Source organism: Eurypyga helias, unplaced genomic scaffold, assembly GCF_000690775.1.
Source record: "Eurypyga helias isolate BGI_N326 unplaced genomic scaffold, ASM69077v1 scaffold933, whole genome shotgun sequence".
NCBI lineage: Eukaryota > Metazoa > Chordata > Aves > Eurypygiformes > Eurypygidae > Eurypyga > Eurypyga helias.
Genome location: NW_010242912.1, coordinates 13,504 through 36,217, shown reverse-complemented (window position 1 = coordinate 36,217; position 22,714 = coordinate 13,504). Strand labels below are relative to the sequence as shown.

Sequence of the window (22,714 nt, the reverse complement as noted above, 5' to 3'; positions counted from 1 at the left end):
GGGCCTGTCTCAGGACTGCCTGGCACAGCCGTGTGTTTTCAGCCCAGCTACTTTACCGGAAGCCTCGTGGGCCACCTCCGGGCGGCGCCGGGGCAGGAGGACCCACACGTACCCCAATCTGCCACCAATCGAATGGAACGCCTCTGTGAACAAGTCAGTTTATTGCAAGTAAATGGACTTTTACTTAAGATCAAGAGAAGATTCGAATCTCAAGCAAGACAAACCAGTTTCACAAAGGTAACTCACACAATGCAAATAAATGCTTCGCATTACAGACATTTAGATTTTCTTTAAACCTTTTTATTTAGAGATTTTTCTGGTAAGGAGATATACCATAGGAAAGCAATTTCACTGGCAGTGAGGTATGTATATACTCTACCAAAATACTCCTCTTGTTTTAACTGCTTTTAACTTTATTTACATATAAAGAAAATATCAATGCATATCCTTGGCTTAACTACAGTATCTGTTACCCTATATGAGCAAAATGAAATGTTACTTGCATACAAAACTGGATTTGTAGAGAAACCTGATTTGATTTAAACAAAAATCATGTTCTGAGGACAGTTTAAATGAACAAACACAATTCTTCATGACCAAGACACCTGCACCGTATTTCCATCCTCACAGCACATTTATTTCAGTAATTCTGTAAGTAGGTCCTTAGCATGAGCATAGTGTTACAGTTTTCATACATATAATCACATCCAAAACAAGCTCTAAAACTTAAGTTGTAAACATTCTCTTCATATGTAGAAACATTTCAATCTGTGTTCAAATTTTCTAAAATGATCAACCTTTTAAACAGAATTATAAATGAAAAGTCTACTCTAACCGTGTAGTGAGCAATGCTTATTAGTACATTTCTACAGTGTTAAATAAAATAGCAGAGGCAAACGTCTGTAAGCAAGTCAGACTTCAGGTAAATCATCATAAAGAAACAAACTTGTTAACAAAAAGATGCTCTGTAATACAGGAAGTTGGACTGAGTCTGCTATGGTACAAAAACGTAAGGGTAAATACCATCTTTGTTGACAAGTAGGAGGTAGCATGGATGCACCACTTTATTGTCAGTGAGAAATGCAACTGAAGTAAAGAATATTTCCTTACCACAAATTTCCAGTATTATGTACATAGTTCTCTTAGAAATTTGTTTAAACAACTTTCCCTCCACTTTTTAGTACAAAAAGCCTCATGTGATTTAAAAAAAAACACACACCTAGATAGAATAGTACTAATTGCCCTATTTGCATGAAACAGTCTCTTGAACTATGAAGTACATGGTATTTAATGCCCTAAGTCGAGTAAATTGTATTAGCAGTTCTCGGTATTATACAAAACACTACATACATACAAACAAAATATAATAATATCTTATTTTACTATGTAATTCTTTTTGGAATAAACAGAGCCTTGATTTGGGTAACACTGAAAAGAACGTGGTTTCTTTGTTTTATGAAAATCTGCCTGTTAAGTACCCATGTGCAACAATTTAAAAATGGCTGCCATACATGTAATGGTCTTGAATTGGTAGGGAACACAGTAACTGACAAAAACATAATAAACCTTAAAAACACATCTTCCACCCTATATAAAATATAAAGACTACTTACTGTAACTGTTAAGTATTCAATGTATTTTGATGTTACTGTAATCCATTTCTATTTTTCTGTCTTTAGCATTTATAAACATAATTTAGTGTAGCAATTTATCTTAAAAAATGACAAAGTATTTCAAATTTACATCCAATTAAAATTCAAAATGTTTCCTTCTTCTATGATGCTGCTTCTGCCATCAGTAAAGAAAATGAAGTTTCAGTAATTGAAGCGGGCTTTTTAAGTAGTGATGTGACTTCAACCATGCCAGCTCCAGTCCGTGGAAGATTTGTGTTGACAATGTGTCGCTGCAAGTGCTTTATCCAGTCTTCTTGAACAGACAAAGGTCCTCGAAAGACCAGACCACAAAACCTATGCAAATATTAAAATTATTCCATCAAGACATATCTAGCTCGACTGAAAATTACAAAATAAAGACAGTAAGTGGAAAGTCTTAATTTCCCTAATGCTTGTTTCTACATCGTTTAGCTGAAAACCTTAGTAATTGAGTTAATTTACAGTAACTGTGAGCAGAAGAAAACTGCTGTTTATAGGCCTCACACTCTTACATTTTTAACACGACCAGTAACAATCTCTTGTTCTTAAGTAAGGGTTTTTTTTTGAAGGACACAATATTACTCAGTCACAACCAATGAGATTTTAGCTAGAGAAACAGCTGGCAACCCAAGACTTGAGTATGACTGAATCACATCCTCCTGTTCACATTACTGCAAACAGGCAACTGCTTCCCCCCGTTATGAGTCAATTTAATCACAAACACGTTTACAGGATACAATCTTAGATCTTCTAATGACTAAAATCAGGAAGCTCTTAAGAACACGTTCTTTGGATTAAAATAACCCTATGTACCTGCATCTGAGTATGTAAACTTCATCAGCACTATGAGGTAATGGCAGCATTTTTTTCTTGCTTCCAGATCTTGACCTTGACTTCTTTTGCTTACAGTCTAGAGCTAAGAAGAGAGAAATGTCCATATGTGAAAGTGAAACTTCAAGGAGTGTTAACCAAACAGAGATACTTAGTAAGCATCCCCTATAGCAGTAGTGAAATGACAGCTACCTCCTTGTTTTCTACATGTAATTAGAATGCAAATCCGAAACAGTTACAGTGTGCTCTAAGAAATGTACTGGCAAAACACATGAAGCTGTTTTTTTCTTTTGTGTAGCACAGTCCTCGCTCTGTAAAAGACTACATAATTGACATTCAGCATTCAACTGTTGTTTTAGGATCAGCAAGCACCTACTAAGCTATTGCACAATTATACAGAAACAAAGCACCATGGTAAAATTCCCTCATGCATAAAACACTGTCAAAATCTTGGGACCTGTTTTGTGGTCCAGGTACCATCGTAAGACCACTCATGTTCAACCAAGTTATAACTTCACAAAGTTGTAGCTTTCAGAATTTCTGGTTTGAATAAAACACCTGCCATTTCTTTTCAATGTAAACCGTAAGTTTGTCCTTTTATCGTAAGAATTTCAAATGAAGCTTCCCTCTCACCCCTTTCTGAATTCCAATGCATCCTGCAAAAATGACATATTAATCCTTGGCAGTGGGAGCTGGTATCAGGACATTCAACAGGGATGGCAAGGCCATTTTTAAAATTCAGCCTAAGCACTTGAAACTGTATGAAAATAATGTGTGTGAACAGGAAACACATAACAAGTGGGTTCGGACAGCACTGAGGTCGATACCTCCCATGAAGAGATGTAACAGGAATCTGTTACAAAATCTGGAGATTGCAAAAAGTGGTCAAAGTTGGGCGATGAGGGGATCAAACAGAGTTAATATTGTTGTGACGAAAACGGCTAAGCTCAAGAAAAAACAAGAAGTTCGGGGCTGCTTGAAGTGAGAAGTGTATCTAGCTACACCCTGTTCCCAAACACTAGACACTAGAACTCCACAGAAACCTGAAAGACAGTAACAACTGGTATTCTTGATACCAAAAGGCATGCTATGCTGCTGAAGCGTCTTATCAGTAAAACTTAAAAAACGGTAACACTTAGGTATAAGTTTGAGTCCTGCAACATAAACCAGAATAAACCTCTTCATACTCCGAAGCGTAGGAGTGCATCCGGTGAGGCAAAGCATGCTGATTCAAAGAACACCCAGTCTTGAACGCATCCTTCATTTTCCTTATGCCCTCCAAATGAGCACCTCCCAAGCTTTTACCGCACAGCCAAACTTTGAACCTGTAGATACAACAGCCATTTCCCAGTTCCATCCCCAGATTTAAAAATTCCTAGAGTATCTAGCAAAATTAGAATGAATTCTTGAGGTTTGCAGGTACCAGAGAACTAACTACTCAAACCAGCAGAAAGCAGATACCAACCTAAGGAGACTTCCTTAGGAAGTCCTAATTAGGAAGATGAGGCTCGACAGAATTTTTTTCTGATAGAAACAATGAAAGCTGTCTGGATAACCCAAGGTGGCAGGGGAAAGAGAAATGGCCAAGGTAACTTCTGGAAAAGTGAGGCAGGGAGTTCTTCATGCTTTACGCTCTCATCAGAAGCATATTCCTCATGTAATTAGAAAGGAAAGCTAACTATCGTTCAGGCTGTAGGAACTACCAAGTAGTATAAACATTTTACATACCGCAACATCAGTAACAACGTCACCAGAAATGTAAGCAGACACAATACCGAAACCCAGACACCCATTCTCTGAAGGGAACTATTTGCATGAGGGGTGACCTGTCTGAAGCAGTTATTACAGCAAAAGCTTTGCCACTGCCAATCTGCAGAACATCACAGGAAGGAGGGAAACAGAAGTCACTATTATCCCAATACAAACATGCCCATGAGTTGCATGTGATGTCAGTTAGTTGGTGTCAGTTGATTTGAGTTAAAAAAAAAAACAAACCAAAAACCAAACCAGTAGACAGCAGGCTCCTCTAGAAGCCCACATGCAGCTGAAACAAGAAATAGCTTATTTCCTTCATGATGGCAAATTTAAGACATTCATTCCCACCAAGAGGTTCTGCTCGCATACATCTCAAGCATTTCAGTGAGCTTTCACTTTCTTACTAGATCTGTACTGGTCTTCTGCAACAGAGTTACTGAAACCTAAGAGTTTTGTACTTGTGTGTAGTCTTCAAAGGAAAATCCACCTGAACTACTATGAAATCAAATAGACAGCAACACAAACAAACAGAATATGCCATAATGTACCAGGGCAGGTACCTTCTACTTTCTCGAAAGGTGCCTTTTCCAAGAACAATGAGAAAACAAGTAAAATAGAAGAATGGGCATCTTCTCTGAGCCATTTACAAGGGAGGCCCTAGACAAAGAAATTACAAAACAAAGAACAGAAAATATCACCATAAAAGGCATCAGCTCACTCAGTGCATTCTCAGCATAACTTAGCGAAGATGGGAAGTAGATGTGCCCAAGCAAGAAGCTGTTGCAAAGACAGAAAATGTGTTCTGCAAGGGATACTTTTTGTTCCCTTTGTCTTTTGACCTAATGAACATATTCCTCTATCTTTTAGGGGGCACAAAGCAGCACAAGTACATTTTGAAGTTACTCCAATGAAGCAAGAAAGTAAGTGGAGAAAGACTAAAATCTGTGTAAAGACGACTGAAAACTGTAATTCCAACAGAAGTTATCAGACATGTACCAGTAACTGGCAAATTAATTCCATTTTTTTCTATCCAGAGACCAACAAGTTTAAATGAAGTCACATGCACATACTTAAGTACTCAGTTGCTACGATGCTCACAAGTGCTTGCAAGCATCAAGTCACACCATTGCCTCACCCTAAGAAACCGCAGCCATGTTCTAACCAAAACTCAGTTGCTGTTCTTCCAATACCTTTACTGTAACAAAGTATGACCATCTCAGAAGGGATGTTTTTAGCACTCTCAGGAAGAGACTAAGGATAATTTAGCTCCAGTAAGCTGCATGGAAATTGCAGCAAATTGCCAGAGATGGGCAGGAACTGCCTACTGTCGTGGCTATCACAGCTCCGAAACTACTGTCCTTAATTCTCCCTGAAGACCCAATGCTTCTTGGAAAAAGCCTTCCTTCAAGTTTGGCCACCTGGTGTTTCCTAGTTGCTAGTCCAAAAACTTTTTGTAAAAAACAGTTCAACTACTTCAAGACATCTCTGATAGAGCATGACAGAGAAACAACACATCTAAAACAAAAGACAAACTTCGTATGAATCTCCTTAAGGCATTCAAGTTCAGGTTCAGAGCACATTATTTAGAAAAATATATGCTAGGTAAAAAGGCTGCATAAAAAACCTTCTTCACCTCTGTGACCACTTACCAAGGAAGACTACAAGCAGATGGGGATGGGAGGTAAGATGAGCATGCCTAAACCAACATGAATTAGAAAATTCATGATTAGAGGTCCTTCATGCCATGCCATTTGTTCTGAGGTTCAAAATTAAAAGTGCATCTATGCTAATTTGCAGGCTCCACTTCCTGATGTCCCCCAACATGGAACACTTCTCACTGCAGGAAGACTGGAGCTGGGTCTTTACTCAGTCTTCATCACTTTTGTCATAGCATACATAAGCCAACACAAGTTGAATAACTGTAGGCATAAACGGATCTAATTAACTATTTAAGAACACTGCCAATTAAAAAGTAACCAAAAAAAAAAAGTAATTATTTTTCTTGTATATTTATTCACTATTTCCAGTTCAATCACTTGCAATCTATCCTTCCACAGTGAAGTGCATTAAAAAAGCCCCTTTAGTAATACACCCCTGGAAGATGACAGCCAGTAAGAAGAGACTGAGTATGTGAAAAGAGTCAACAAATAGATGATGTAAAAAGCCAGGGTGCAAGAGAAAATCAGGAGACTTTGGAGGGGAAGAAGCCTAGAGAGAAGAAAAGGAAGGAAGCTGGATATACAACTCCACCAAGAAGAGCGAGATGCATTTTGAAGTCTGTCCAATGCTTTAAAGGTAATCAGAAGAAAAGAAGCAAGTTTGCCACATTCTCTGGGAAACACTAATGTGTCGCTATTCATCAAAACAGATACAAAAGGAAATGAGCATCTAATCAAGATGAGTGATTAAATCATCACATTGCTCAAAACTGGACTGCATAACAACAACAAAATGTTCCAGTCAGTTATTTGAAGGCCATCATGCCAGAACTAACACAAAAGCAAGTCACTATCCAAATGAGCCACGACAGGCATTTGCTACACAGTGGATCCATACCGCGTAGCTACAGGCACAACTAAGTTTAATAAACACTAACCTTCAACAGCCAACAGCCTAGAAAGTTCCACCTCTAGGATGTTTTTCTGGAGTCAATTCTCAAAATTTACCATTACGCTTAACTGTCTATTATACTGCTAAAACACTGAAGTTGCATTTGGGGGAAAACAAAAAAGGTTAATTAACTAAATGTGATCAAATTACTGACTCTGAAGAAGCAATGGAACTGCTAGAAGAGCAGCATGAAACAGTATCAGAAACATACACAGGCAAACTAAAAAACTGAGCAGAAGACTATTACGTAGTGCTAGGAAAGGTCTCACTTGAGTGACACGCAGAGATTACTGTGTCTCTTATGACACAGTAATGCCTAGACAGGCCCCGTAACAACTGCCAAATAAAAGAATTACCACATTCGTGTTTACAAACAGTTATTTAATTACAGCAAGAAACTGAGCCAAATAGTCAACCAATGGGATTTTTCTTTTCAGTAGTTATGTTTACTTCAGGAGATGTAAGAAAGGTTTTGTGAAAACAGAATGAGGATTCTGTATAAACATATCCTCATTGTCTCCATACAGGTTCCAGGCTGATGCCAAACTGAAGACATCTTGAAATTGCTCTCAAGTGCAACCATTTTTTAATAAAGAAAAACTGAGATCTCCCCATGAGCAACACTCATAGCAAAGTTTAAAACTAGTGTGTGCTAGTTGCATTAAAATAATTCTCTTCACAAAACTTAAAATATAAAGGGGAATATCAGATAAAACCACTGTTTAAAAGTATATATTCTGGCCTACAAGCCTTGCATTGAGCTTGCTCCAATGAAAACTCAACAAGCAAAGTTTATAAACTTCACAGTTAGAACAGTTTTAACGGTAATGACTAAATTAATACAAATATACGTTGGTTGCACAATGTTATAGCTAGAACTCTGGCCTCTCTAAGTCACTGGTTTCAGTGAAAGGCCTTTATCCACCTGGCACAGGCAGTTTCTCTGTCTCAGCTCCAGCTTCTGAGATCACAACTTTAAAACAAGTTCTGGCTTTAACCTTTTTTCCTTGCTTTGTTTCAAACCTCATTTTGCTTCTAACCTAGTTTTACACAAACTTAGGTCCAACGATACAAGACTCGGGAGTTTTCTTTCGGTTCTTTTAAAGAAAGTGTCAACTATTCCGATGAGTATGCTACTACTTTGCTAGCAAAATACATTTCTTAAAGAAAACCACCAAAAATCCCTGAAAGCACCATTACAAGCTTCCTTCACTTCTCCCGTTCAACAAAAGGGAAGCTGAGGTACAGGAAGCTTCTCCAGGATCCATCTGTGTACTATCCTCCTTGCCACAGTGTCTCCTCAATAAATTATCGCTAAGATTTCTGTGTGCAATTTAAATACACAGCTATTGAAAAATATTTCACCCGTAGGTATATAAGCAAGGTAACTTACACAGGGCTAACACCAAACCACAGCAGTGGTAAATGAAGCCCACTACTATCACCTTTCTTCTGAGTAAGTATTAAAACTTTCAGACCCACTAAAGGCATAGACGCCTACACACTGGGTATTACTGCATCTGCTGACTTCCTTCTAAATCTACTTTGTTAGGGCATTAACTTAGTATAACGTAAGACCTGGCAGACACAGGCCCAGTTTGTAAAAATATTTCTTTTAGCCTTCTGCAGAGAAAGTCTGAAACTCAGCGTACTTGTCATTCTTAGCGTAATGAATTACATCTGCAGATAAAAACTCTGCTTTTTTCCAGAGCATTATGTAAAAGTCTGTGCTTGACGACACAGAAAACTGATGGTTGCCTTTCCTAAACACTGAATTTTGCAGACTTTGTATCTCAAGAGTTATCCTCACTATATTCCATCTCTGCTCCCCAACTTGCTGTTGATCATATGAAGTCCCACTAATCTTGGCAAAAATCCAAGTAAACTGAGAAACTACCTACAGCCAAGCAAACTACAGGTCTCTGGAAATGAGTCAAAATATGGAATATTAGAAGAATTTCAAAATGAAGTGTGTTTTACTAAAAAACATTAATAGCAGTGCCAAAAGCTATACTACACTCAACTCCGTGTCAGCCCAGGTAGCTTTGGGGTTGTGAGTCAAACAAGAAATGAAACCGACTACATACAGTATGTTGTTAGAAATACACGAAGTGTGAAATTACCTATTCTAACTACAGGATTCTTAGTAATTATGTGCACTAGACTGTAAAAATTACTTGTTGGTTTGCTGTGTGTTTTGTTATTTCCCCCCACCTCTCTCGTTTCTGAGGTACTTTTAAACACTTCATTAGAAGGTCAGCTATCTCGTTTGGAAGTTGTGATATTGTAGGAGAATGAATTTAACCATCTCTTAGTTTTGTTTACATACCTTAAGTATCGGATCCAAAATAAATGAGTAATAATGAAAATCAGACATGAGAGTGGACAACAGCAACATATCTTTTCTTACACGTTGCTGAAGTTTTATGTCAAATAAATTTTTTTACCAGCATAAGCTTCAAAATTATTTTGAATTAACGTATGCTTTTGTCCAGTCTGATGAGGAAAATATATCATAGACAGACTTGCTTTTACATCTGTAACAAAACATACCTGTCCCAGTCAAAAGTCCAGCACTCTTCTTTCGTGCATAAGCGCGTAAGTGGTTGGACAGGCTAACAGCACTTGTAAACGTCGTATTGCAATGCACACACGTTCTAAGCTTCACAGGCATACCTATCATTCAAAAGAAAACTATAATCCAGTTCTCTCTTCAAAAAATGAAATTCTCAAAGCGTTGTAAAAAGTTTTCTGCAATAAAGATGGTTTAAAATATATTCACTGCATTGACGCAATTGTTTAGTATATTAGAAGGATCCAAGTTAACCGTTATTAGCTTCCCATGTAGTGCTTTAAGCCAAACCATGTTATTTGAAAAAGTACAGAAAGGAGGCAACTTGAGCCATTAGGCTACTCTGCATTTAATACCTACTACCAAGTCCCTACAGATCTCCAAGTTATGAAGCTCTAATTCCAAAATACAATCCTGCAATTTGATAGCACAATTCTGTCGAGAAATTTCAGAGCTTGCAACATTTCCAATAGAGAATTTAAAAAGTCTAGTTGACAAAGTGGTGATTAAGAGTGTTTTACCATAACAACTGAGGAGCTCAATACTAAATTAGGCTGCAGTTGAAGGCTCAGAGAAAAAGGTGGTAACACACACCCCTGAACAGCTGTTGGGCGTTTTGTTCAGCGCATCTTCTGACCATTACTTTAGATGCGCAGTTGACAATGAAAGTTACTGATTTGAATTTGTTTCTGAAATCTTTGTGCTAAATAAATGATCAACAAAGCAACATGCTAGTAATCACAGGAAAACAGCGAAACAATACTGAACTCCTCACTTACCAGACAAAGAAACCATTATAACTTATTCCCTGCTCCACTTCACCATAATGTTTCTCCCTGCATTTTGCTAAAGATAGTTTTTTTGGTCAACTAACATTTCAAGTTCTCTACTAATAAATTATTAGAAGAGTAACTAAAAAAGCTCATTTTTTTCAGGAAAGCGTCCGTTTGCAGGAAAGAAAGAATCCTATTCTCCAGCAGCCCGCAGAAGACATGCTGTTTTTTCAGGCAAGTTACAGAAGAACACCTGGTTGGTAAAAATCTTTTTAAAAACTAACCCCAGAATTACAAATATTTGCCTTTTTAGGAAAAACAGAAGAATTTCAACTCGATGTTAAATATTTTCTTATTAACTCAACTGGCACAGTGCGTTAGTTGTCAAATTTTGTTACCTCAGCCACAGACAATTATAGGGCCCCATTCATAACTGTTAGTACTATGCAAGCATATGTTCATTTTTACCCGGTTGTTCACCACAACCGAACAGGTACTACCTACTATTCAGCAGTAAACATTAAACAGAAAGCAATACACAGTGTCAGGTTTGGCAATCTATTCCTTTAGCATTGTTTTTCAAATCATTATTAAGCCTGTCAAAGATGCACTTCCTTTGTTAAGCAACCCCCTGTTTTAAAGGACAACCACAGATGTCCAGAAGACATTGAATGTAATTCTGTTCCACCTATATCATTTCAGAAAGCCACCTTCGTTAAGAAATTGATTGCACACTTCTGTAGACCCCTAAAAGAACTGAGCACGTTGGATTGTTATTGTTCTTTTTACTTGTTTAAAGGAAGACAAGAATATAGGTGGAAAAAGTACTAGGCACTGCCAGTTTTACTAACCTGCACTGGGTAATAACAAGAAAACCAACAGAACCAAAAAAGTCAAGGGTATAAAAACAAGATCCTGCTCTTCAATCTAAAGAATCCTGCAGCACTGTAAGGTGGTGTCCAAACAAGAAACAGGTAAATGCAAGCTCTAGATACACATTAAAAGGATGTTGTAAGAATTCCCCAAGAGTAGAAATAACTCTTATGTGAGAAGTAGGTTAAAAGCATCACTCTAAAAACCTGGTCTATTAGTATACAGAGTATCTAGGAAGTTGACTGTAGAATTGTTTCATTAGCACAATTCTTAGTGGAGAGGAAATCTCTGTCCATATGGGTCAGGGGCTGTGCAGGAGGAACCTGCTAGCTACAACTGTATTCCAACAAAGCTTGAACCAGCACAGGTCTTCACTCAGGATGGACAGACAGACCCTAAGCAAGCATCAGTTTCTCACAGCAGCCGCAATTTCGGAACAAACAAGAACTAATCTATGTTGTAAGAGTATGTTTGCCTAAAACCATCAAAATTAGTTGACAGTGTTTCACCAATTTGGAATATTATGCGTTTATAATGGTACCAACAGTTCTGCTAGTTTGAGTGAATGCTGCTTTGCACAAACCTCAAAGACCCAAATGAAGCAGTTCCCAAACCAGCTGTTTTAATGCCCAGAAACAGGGTTGCAGACCCAAACATTTCAGAACTGTTAGTCTACCAAATATTCATGGCCACTTCAACTTGTTATTGTAGGATGTGTCTTCTTCCTTACTGAGGCTCATTTTGTGTCCGGTTTGAATTTGTATGCCCAGCCACGTGCAGAACAGGAACTATGTTCCATCCAAAAACACCTCAGTGCTGCTGAGGTTTTTTTTTTCACTTTAGGAAAAACATGTCAGAAAAATTTGCTGTGCTACCACTTGCAGTCAGTGTCCTCTGGAAATGAAACAAGAATTAAATGAACAGAATCCCCAGTAAAATACTATGCACCTGTACATTTTTTATGAATTATTTGTTGGAAATGTTGTCAAGACAGCTAGAAACATCTTCTTACCTGACTGCATAGTCAAGTCCATTTTTTGTGGCTGATACATCAACGGACCATCTTCATTTAATGGAAGAACACATTTCTGAACAAACCTCTTTCTTGCGGTTTGATTATGAAACTTTTGAGGAGAAATATCAGGATTCCTTTCTTCTCCTAACCTCTTATTTTTCAGGAGTTCTATCAGTGTAAGTGACTGATTTTTTTTCCCATCATGTAGTACTGCTTTTGTTTCATCACATTCGTTTAGGAAACTCAGCCCTTCTTCCTCCGATGCAGACACGGATATATCTTCAGTCTTTAGGCCATTACGGTATGCTTCAAGAGGTATAACATTCTGAGATAAAAAGTCATCATTTGATGCAAATTTCTGAGCAACAAACGGTCTGGGAATAATGCGGCGACTGTTCAAAGCCTTTAGGATTTTTTCATACTTCTCTTCATTTTGCATCATCTCATTCAGAACACAGATCGGAGACTTGTGTGCGTCCCACTTGGTTTTGCCAAGCCTCTTCAGGTGTCCTCGCACATGATTAGACAATCCAATTTTAGTATCGAACCAGCCTCCACAAAGCTGACATGTATGCTCAGAGGAAGTTTCAGATTTCTCAATCGCTACAAAGAAAGTAATTTTCATGGGTTTTGACAATTATATGCAGTTAAACATTACAATAGCAAACCATAAGGACAAGATAAAGCAAGTCTTGTTTAGTGCTCAACAAACCCCTTTGTCCCCTTTACTTCATATTCAAAATAAAAAAAACCCCACCCAAACACAAAAGCTTACCTTTTCTAACACGTTTAACAGGAGTTCCTGTTCCAGTTCTTTTAAAATGTTGCATTTTGTCACTTGTTGCTATCTGTTCTGGTGAAACAACATGGCGGGCTTCATAGCTGAGTCCAGCTCGGTGAAGATGTCCTCTGACGTGATTAGACAATCCAACACCTGTTTCAAAGGTTGCCGGACAGTAGGGGCAGGACTTCTTTTCAAGTGACAAATCAGTCCAATGAAAAACTGAATTATGCTTTGGCAACGCTGATCCTACATTTTCTAAATTCTGAGGATCATGCAAATCATGTAGGAAGTTACTACCCTCCGCTTCTTCATAATACTCGAAATAAAAACCATCATTCTGCTCATAACCAAGTGAAGACTTATCACCAACTTCGTGATCTTCCATTTTACCTTTGAATATGGGGAATAGGTTTACATGCTCCTGATTAATATCACTGTAAGATTCGTCCTCCACAGACTGTGTAGTGTAATCACATAGTTCAACATTATCCCATGAATTCTCATCCTCCGTTTCATAGCTGTCTTTTTTTTCAGCAGAGTTAAGTTTCTGTAAAACAACAACAGTCATTTTATGCAGAAAATCTGGATAGCAATCCAAATCATCTCCTGTAACAGAGCCTTCCCTTTCGGATTTTTTAACCACTCTTTTTACAGCAGCATGCCTAGGGCCTTTACAGCCTTCTGCCCTTCTGCAATCAAGATTATCTGAATCCATGACAAAACAATTATTATGGGGACTACTCGATGAAGAAAATAAATGCAAAGAACTGTCAAAGTCGGACTCTTCCTTTTTTAAATGCAAAGGATAAGAGCCACTAGATTTTTTAATCATCCTGCGGTTTTCGTATTTGTGTCTACATAAGTAATTACTACTTGTTTTGACACTAGCTTTCTGCTTTGCTGCTTGATGAAAACACTTAGGTTTCTGTTCAATGCTATTTCTAATCAAAAAGGTCTTGTTTGTAGAATTTAGATTGCACACACTTACAGATGACTGTGAAACGCTTTTCCGAGCCTTCTGTATCCTGTAGGGTCTCTTGTGAAGTTTTGCGACGTTACTGGACTGTGAAGTAGAGCCAAATGACCTTTTTACATCCTGTTTTAAAACAGAGTTCTTTGGAAAAGTTGAAGATTGTTTGATCAACTGTTTTGTCCTGCTACCAAAATCTAAAGATTCTTCTATTATGCTGCCTTTTCTTTTTTCTAGTCTAAGGTGGCTACCAAAAGGATCAATGCATGATGGTGGATGCAAATATTGCATGTGCTTTTTTAAAATGCTTCTAGCCGAAGTAGCAAACGGACACATCTTACACATATACATCGACGACTTTTTGGAGGATCCTAAATACGGATCTTTCAAGGACGCCTTTTTCTGTGTTTTCCTCTGGGACATGTCGCTACCAATAATTGAACATTTGACTACTGCTCCATGAGCAATTCCTCGATGGCATTCCAGTTCATTTTCCGTCACAGCCATGAAATTGCATTCCTCACAGCAATAGTATCTTTTATCTTTTTCATGAGTCTTTGCATGCTGCACAAATGTTTTTGGACAATTGGTACCAAACACACACTGCGGGCACTGTAACCGTGCACTCCTACCCTCATCCTGAAGTTCTTTCAGCTCACGGATTTCTTCCATCAGTTTCTGCCTTCTTTCCTGGTGAATTATCATATGCTTAAGAAGTGAATTACGATCTCGGAATGTCCTTCCACATTCCCTACATGCGTAGGGCCTCGGGACATTGAGATGTCGGAAATGACTGTTCCCATCTAAATGGTACATCATATGCCTATGCAGATGCTTCTTCTCCCTAAAATTCACATTGCACTTTGTACAGGGATAAAATGATGGTTCATCAGTACTGAAAGTAGACGGCGACTCAGAATCGTTCTGTTCACATTTGTTTTTTAAAGTACTGGAAAGAAAAACGCTAGTGTGAACAGGAGAAGTATCTTCTGCACAGTTACTAGTGGGACTGTAAATGAGCTGCTGGATAGCATCAACAGCTTCCAGCTCTTCATCTGTGGATTCAGGCTTTACTTTACTCAAAGAGTATTTTTGTGGTTCTACTATTTGTAGCTCCTCATTCTGCTCTAAGAAGTCAACATTTAACAGTTCTGATTTACTAGGAATACAACTGGTATCACCAAAACAGTCTTCAGTATAGCGTGTTATTTTACTAACATCCATTTTCCTTTTCCGCTTTTTTTCTAAGCCTCCTTTAGAGTGAATGGGAGACTTGTCTATCGTTTCCTCATTTGTCATAAGAAACTGTATAAACTCTTTTTGTGGATCCCAGCTGGGATCACATCCTGATCTGAAACCACCTGTACCTGAGGAAATGCCTGTTAATGTATCGACACAATCATCTTTTACTAGTAAATTTTTATCATCCTCACAAACTTCTACTTGGCCTACTAAAGTGCTATCTACACTATTTCCTACTGATTTCTGTGAATCACAACCAACTGAAGCAGAGGTAGGTAGATTTTTAATGGAATGAGTCAGGTTTTTAGCATGTGCTACATCAGGTAACAAAAATAAAACTTGGTGCTGATTTGATTTCTGTGTTGTACTCTTTGCTGGCAGCTGAAGATCATGAACCACTGTCAAAGTTGAGCAGGAATCTGTGTGATGACCTACAGGCTGTCCAGTGGTTAATGAAACACTGCCTTTATTCATAATGGAAGTCTTAGTTGAGGTGGAGTGTGAAACTGGTCCATTAACAGCAGTTCCTCTAGACAAGATAAAGTTTTCACTAGAAACAGCAGAAGCACCAGTGTGTATAAATAGAGAAGCCTGGCCTCCACTTAAGGCTTTTTCAGATCTGTCCCTTGATATCTCCTCAGGCAGAGTCAATGCACTGTTCTTCTGAAATGACGTGTCGCTCTCTTGTGGTTTAGGAATGCCACCTTCTTCCTCAGATATGAAATTATCATCACATAGGATTTCTTCTTCTTTAGCACCAGTGACTTCAGTATTTATCTCTAAATCATCCATATTGATGGTCTGTCCATTAAGTACATTTATACTGAAAAAAAACCCAAACAAACAGGAAAAGAATCAGGCAATCACAGAAATAAATAATGGCAATTTTAATTTACAGTTTTCTTCAGGATCACCCTTCTTCACACTGTAATCTAAAAATATGTTTTGGATGTTTAAAATTAATCAGTGAAGCAAGTAAAAAAATGATATTTTCTTACTATGCCATATTAATAACCATACAGCAAACTAGTCACTGTCCAGTATCGCAGTTCAGAAAAGCTTGAACACCTACACACAAGCAAGGTGGGGGAAATGAGATTGTCAAAAACTGTGCAAATACATTCTACATGTACAATAACAGAAACACAGAGTTTATCTTCAGTTGTTTTCTGGAAGTAAAACAAGTTAGGAGTACAGGATACCCAGACATCTGCTATTCATTTTAGTGACTTTAAAAAAAAAAAAAAAATTCCCACAAAAACCCACCAAACTTCTCTTTAGCACCTAGGAAACTAAAATAATCTTTATGTATCTCAAGGTATAATATTTTTTCATAGTGCTGGTCTACAACTGACCTGATGCTGTAACACAGAAGCCTACAGAAATGTTTACTTTGGTATTAAAGGAGAAAACAGAACTAAGCTGATTTTGAACATCTGATAACAGAAAAAGTCATGGCAAGTGAGTAAACTCACTGAAGAAATTAAATGTCTTCCCATTCCCTTCTTACAAAAGGACTCTATTTACTTTAAAACAAAGAAATCAGATCCTTTTTTTAATGATAACCAAATAAAACAGCATTGTCTCAAAGGTGGAAAAAAACCCACAATTAGAAAGAAACATATAATTAGGATTTACCTACCAGAGGAAATCATCATGTTGAATCCACAGCATAACAATAATAGCCTTTACTAGTACAGAGAACTATTATATATTAATTCCTTCTGGGACACCTTGTGTTCTTAGACGTGTCTTTCTACAAGTGACTTTCATTCTTACACAAAATCATCTACCCAATGCTTAGTGCACACAAAGGAGTTGCTACACGTGAAAATCTTTGTAATAAACAGGAGTGTGAACTTAAGTCTATCCTGGCATTTACCTCTTATATGGGTCCTCAGAACACAGTAAGTAGAGCTGGAAACATCTATCTGTATTTTACATAAATCACATATTTTAACCTTAAAGAGTACTATCTGCTTTGATCTTTTGGGGGATTCGACTACTGCCATCATATGTATTACAATTTCAGCTGGGACGGAGTTAATTTTCTTCCAGTAGCTCATATAGTCCTGCGTTTTGGATTTGGGATGAGAATAGTACTGATATCACACTGATGTTTCAGTTGTTGCTAGGCAGTGCTTACACTAGGTCAAGGACTTTATAGCTTCTCATACTACCCAGCTAACGAGGAGGCTGGGGGTGTGCTGGTTTTGGCTGGAAGAGTTAATTTTCTTCACAGTAGCTGGTATGGGGCTCTGTTTTGGATTTGTGCTGAAAACAGTGTTGATAACACAGGGATGTTTTCATTACTGCTGAGCAGTGCCTACACAGGGTCAAGGCCTTTTCTGCTCCTTGTATCATCCCCCCAGCAAGTAGGCTGGGGGTGCACAAGAAGTTGGCAGGGGACACAGCTGGGACAGCTAACCCAAACTGACCACAGGGATATTCCACACCATATGATGTCATGCCAGCACAGAAAATTGGGGGAAGAAGAAAGGGGGGGGGCACATTTGGAGTGATGGTGTTTGCCTTCCCAAGTAACCATTACACACGATGGAGCCCTGCTTTCCTGGAGAAGGCTGAAAACCTGTCTGCCAATGGGATGTAGCGAACGAATTCCTTGGATTAGTTTGCTTCCGTACATGGCTTTTGCTTTACCTGTTAAACTGTCTATCTTAACCTTGAAGTTTTCTCACTTTTATTCTTCCGATTCTCTCCCCCATCTCACCGTAGGAGAGAGTGAGTGAGCAGCTGTGTGGTGCTTTGTTGCCAGCTGGAGTTAAACCATGACAGTCCTTTTTGGCACCCAAAGCGGGGCTCGAAGGGTTCAGGATAATGACAGATTTGATTGGAATGTGCTAGATCGAATTTATAGCTGTTATTGCTGTTTAGCCATTAACTGGCAGGCTCCTGTGCTTGCCATGGGGCTTGCTTGCCTTACTGTATGTTGGAGTCTAGTGCTCATTAGTGGCTGCTTTCAGCTTTTGCTGCCTACTGATCATCTGACTGCTGTGCCTGGGAACATTATGACAAGAGCAATGGCCATGTGTCTGGGCTGGCAGATGCCACGGCATCGCTCCTGCTTCTGTGTTGCTCTACTAGACAGGTTGGAACTCCAGTATGAACTCAAGTCAAAGGGATTGTGACCTGCAGATGAGTCCATGTGGAAGCAGGCCACCCCAAAGCATCTATGGCCATCAGGAAGTCCACGTCAGAGTAGGTACATCTCAAAGTGTCTGTGGTCATGTACCTCAGAAGGGACTGTGGCCCAAGAGTAAGTGCATGCTGCAGCAAGAATACCTTGAAGCATCAGTGGCTGTGCGTGAGATCACACTGGAGCACCTCAAAGCGTGTAGCCATGGATAAGCCCATGACAGATCAGGTACACGTGGAGGGACTGCAGCAATGGGTAGGGCCATGCTGGAGCAGGTTTCCTTCTGAAGGGACTGTGGCTGTGGGTAACACCATGCTGAAGCAAGTGCACCTCAACGTGCCTGTGAATAAGTCTATGCCACAGCAGGTATACCCCTGAAGAGTCTGCAGCTCATAGATAAGGCTAAACTCAGAGCAGGTACAGCCTTAATGGACTGCAGTTTGTGGGCAAGTCCAAAGATGCTGAAAGGAGACAGAGCCAGGACAGCAGACCCAAGCTGGCTAAAGGATTACCCCATATGATGTCATCCTGAACATATAAACTAGAGAGAGTTGTTCAAGGGGTGGCAGTCTCTGCTCAGGGACGGGCTAAGCATCAGCCAACAGGTGGTGAGCAACTGCATTGTCCATTACTTGTTTTTGTATATTCAGCTATTATTATTTTCCCTTTTTTTTTCTGTCCTATTAAACTGTCTCAACCCATGGGTTTTAGTTTTTTGATTGTTTTCCCTGTCATGCTTTAAGCCCAGCTGGCAAACCAGCACCGTGTGGCCACTGGCTCAGTCCTCCCCCTAGTGGGATGGGGAGAAGACAACATAAGGAAAAGCTGATGACAAGGAGCAATCATTCACTCATTATGATCACAGGCAAAACAGACTCCAACAGACTATTGGCAGGGGGGCGTGAATCAATTTAATTTGTTACCAATCAAATCAGAGATGAGAAATAAAAAAACCCAGATGTTAAAAACCCCAAAAACCTTCCTCCACACCTCCGTTCTTCCTGGGCTCAGCTCTGCTCCCCATTTCTCTTCTTCCTCCCCACAGTAGTGCAGGAGGATAGGGGATGGGTGGTTCCCAGTCAGTTCAACATGCATCATCTCTGCCACTCCTTTCTCCTCAGGGAAGGACTCCTCACACTTTTCCCCTGCTCCAGCATGGGGTCCCTCCCATGGGGGACAGTCCTCCATGAGCTTCTTCTAACATGAGTCCTACCCCAGGCTGCAGTTCTTCATGAACTGCTCCAGTGTGGGCCCCTTCCATGGGGTTGGGGTCAGTCCGTCACCCGCCATCTCTGCCACTCCTTCCTCCTCAGAGGGAGAACTCTCACACTCTCCCCCTTCTCCAGCATTGGGTCACTCCCACGGGAGATGGTTCTCTGTGAACTTCTAACATGAGTCCTTCCCACGTGCTGTGGTTCTTCATGAACAGTTCCAGCGTGGGTCCCTTCCGTGGGGTGCAGTCCTTCAGAAGCAGCCTGCTCCAGTGTGAGTTTCCCATGGACTCATGGCCTCCTTCAGGCACAGTCTCCTGCTCCAGTGTGGGGTCTTCCCTGGGCTACAGACAGGTCTCTGCTCCCCCGTGACCCTCCATGGCTGCAGGGACACAGCCTGCCCTCTCACCACGGGCTGCAGGGGAACCTCTGCTCTGGGCACCTCCTCCTGCCTTTCTGCACTGACCTGGGTGTCTGCCTGCTTGTCTCCCTCACACCCCACTCCTCTGTCCTTCTGCAGGTTTCACAGCAGTCCTCCCCCCTCTTAAATATGTTATCCCTGAGGCGCTCCCGCCATTGCTGGCTGGCTCGGCCTTGGCCAGAGTTGGGGCTGGCTTGGAGCTGGGGAAGCTTCTGGCAGCTTCTCACAGGAGCCACCCCTGTAGCCCCTACCCTGCCAGCAAAACCCTGTCACACGAACCAAATACAGGCTCAAAGGGTTGAGATAATGACTGATGTGAACAGAGTGTGTCAAAACAAATGTGTTACAAATATTCATTGTATTAGTTTAATAGGCACTGGTCACAATGTTGATTTATTTGCTTTCAGAGTTGTTGTGCTTGTTCTCTGAGTCTGTAACACCTTATTTGCTCTATATGCTCCCAGGTGTGCTGTTTATCATCTCTGTGGACTGGATTAAGTTATCATTTTGCTTTACTAAGCAACACTGGCTTATCATATGATAAAATAACTGGCAATGAGACTAATCTGGTATTTGTACTCAGCACTGCTGTCACCTCTGTAGCCATGAGACAGGAACCATCTCTCGGCATCTATTAGTAATGCCACTATTTACCTTTTCTCCTCAGAAAGCCAATCTATTGGGAAGGCAAGGGGGGATACTTCCCCCTGCTCCTTTACCTTCCCTTTCTCTTATCCTCCAGGCTAGTTACAATAGCTCTTAATAATTTTTAATATCCTTGGGATGTTCAAACCAGCATGTTCCTATTTCTATTTCTCCTGAATGTGTTTCAGGTCTCGTTTAAGGTTAAACAACAACTATTTAAGAATACCACCAAGAGATCTGCTCCAAAGCTGGATAGTTATGAGTGGCAGGGTGTGCAGGACAGTACAGGCAAGTACCTAAGACAGCAGGTGCCTCCAATGTTTTGCAACTCCACCCCTGAACAAGTGCAGAATCATAAAAACCTAGTAGAATATTTGGAGAAAGTATGCTGTCACCCTGGTAACTCCACAGAGATGCAAATCACTGCAACATGCTCGGACCTGGCCCATGCCTACTGAGCCCTATTCAACACTATTAAATACCCCTCAAGGGGAAGAGGTCTCTGGATCTGACTACAAAACAACAGGCACTGCAGCGAGTCCAACCCCGGTAACAGGCACTGTGGCTTAACCAGGAAACCAACCCATGTCAGTATCAGTTGCCCCTATACACAAGAAGAAATCCTGGATGTGTAAGTCAGCTCATTTAATAAGGGAAGTCTTCGAAGCAGGGCCATGAGAACCGGAGGAGGAAGAAGCAGAACTCCAATGAGGCAGTAACCTCCCAGTCCCCAACCCTAAATGAGCTGCAAGATATGCAAGAAGACTTATGCTGTCATCCAGGTGAGCACATTGTCCCATGGCTGTTCCAATGCTGGGATAACCAGGCCAGCAGCCTCGAACTAGATGGTAGGGAAGCCAAGCAGCTGGGATATATCCCTAAGGAAGGGGACATCAGAAAAGGGGCAAAAGCCTCCAGCCTCTGGAGACTCCTTCAAAGGTGATGTTATATATCTCCCAGGCAAATGGACCACCATGGAGGGAGGTATCCAGTACCTGAGGAAAGCAGCCACACTGCAGGTGATATGGTGACCCAGACAACAGGCAGTTATCCAAAGATTCAGATGAAGTCACATGCACATGACCCACGCAGTGGAAGTTTATACAGAGCACACCATCATCATATGCCAACTCACTGGCAGTAACGACCTGGGAAGATGAACAAACGGTGAATGAATTGGCTGGACTATTCCAGCAATACGAAGAAGTCTCTTCCTCCCTACAGGCCTGCATCTCAGCTGTGGAGAAACTGTCCTGTGAGTTCCAGCAACTCAAAGAGGATTATGTCCTACTACCCACCTGTATGGACCAGTGTCTCAGCTATTAGGTGTTAGTGTTCCTCTGCTCAAGAGAGAGGATACAGTGGGTACACATCATGGGGCATTCTATTTTTACTTGTATGACTACGGAGAGAGCATGAGGAAGCGGGATGGAGAATATACCTCTACCCTAGAGGCATGGGTACATTAGCTGCAAGGAAAAGCAGTCACTCAAGGGGGTTCTTTCAAAATTGCTGCTCCAGTTTCCAGTGGGCAGCACCCCAGACAGTAGAAGGGCTGATCTTACTTCTAATGTTACTAAAAGGACTTCTGATTCGTATTTACAAGAAGTGAGTAATGAATACTATGACCAGGACTAGAGAGGCCCTGCCTCCAGCCAGGTGGAGGAAAGAGACAACAGGATTTACTGGACTATGTGGATTCAATGGCCTGGCACGTCAGACCTGCAGGAGCATCAGGCTCCAGTGGGCACCAGTGCAGAGTGTACCCTAATGCCATCAAGTGATAAAGGGGCAGAACCCATCTGCATTTCTGGAGTGACAGGGGGATCACAACAGCCAACTCTTGGAAGCCAAAGTGCGCCTAACTGGGAATGAGTGGCAGAAGCACCCCATTGGGACTGGCCCAGAAGCTCTGCGCATCCTTGGCACAGACTACCCCAGAGGGCACCCAGTGGACTTGTGGCATAGACACCTTGGAGACAGAGGAAATTAGACAGTTCTCCACCTTGCCTGGTCTCTCAGAAGACCCTTCTGTTGTGGGACTGCTGAAGGCTGAAGACCAACAGGTGCCAATTGCCACCACAACAGTGCACCGACAGCATTATCGCACCAACCAAGACTCCCTGATTCCCATCTGTAAGCTGATTCATCAGCTGGAGACAAGGAGTGATCAGCAAGACTCACTCAAGCCTTCCGTGGGCTC

The 22,714-nt window shown here is 40.6% G+C and overlaps 1 protein-coding gene across 2 annotated transcripts in view; it reads right to left on the bottom strand.

Annotated features, from left to right (window-relative positions):
- Positions 1-274: 274 nt before the first annotated feature.
- Positions 275-22,714, bottom strand: part of ZNF644 (zinc finger protein 644) — a 25,750-nt gene continuing 3,310 nt past the window's right edge. The window contains exons 2-7 of one of the 2 annotated variants that reach the window (XM_010149202.1): positions 13,854-15,900; positions 12,857-13,412; positions 12,079-12,684; positions 9,402-9,524; positions 2,466-2,568; positions 275-1,967 (exon numbers count right to left, since the gene is read on the bottom strand). In XM_010149202.1, coding sequence (XP_010147504.1) covers positions 1,775-1,967; positions 2,466-2,568; positions 9,402-9,524; positions 12,079-12,684; positions 12,857-13,412; positions 13,854-15,869 — 3,597 coding nt within the window. In that variant the 5' untranslated portion in view covers positions 15,870-15,900 and the 3' untranslated portion in view covers positions 275-1,774. The remainder of the gene's footprint in view (positions 1,968-2,465; positions 2,569-9,401; positions 9,525-12,078; positions 12,685-12,856; positions 13,413-13,853; positions 15,901-22,714) is intronic. The other variant, XM_010149203.1, reaches the window with a different exon arrangement.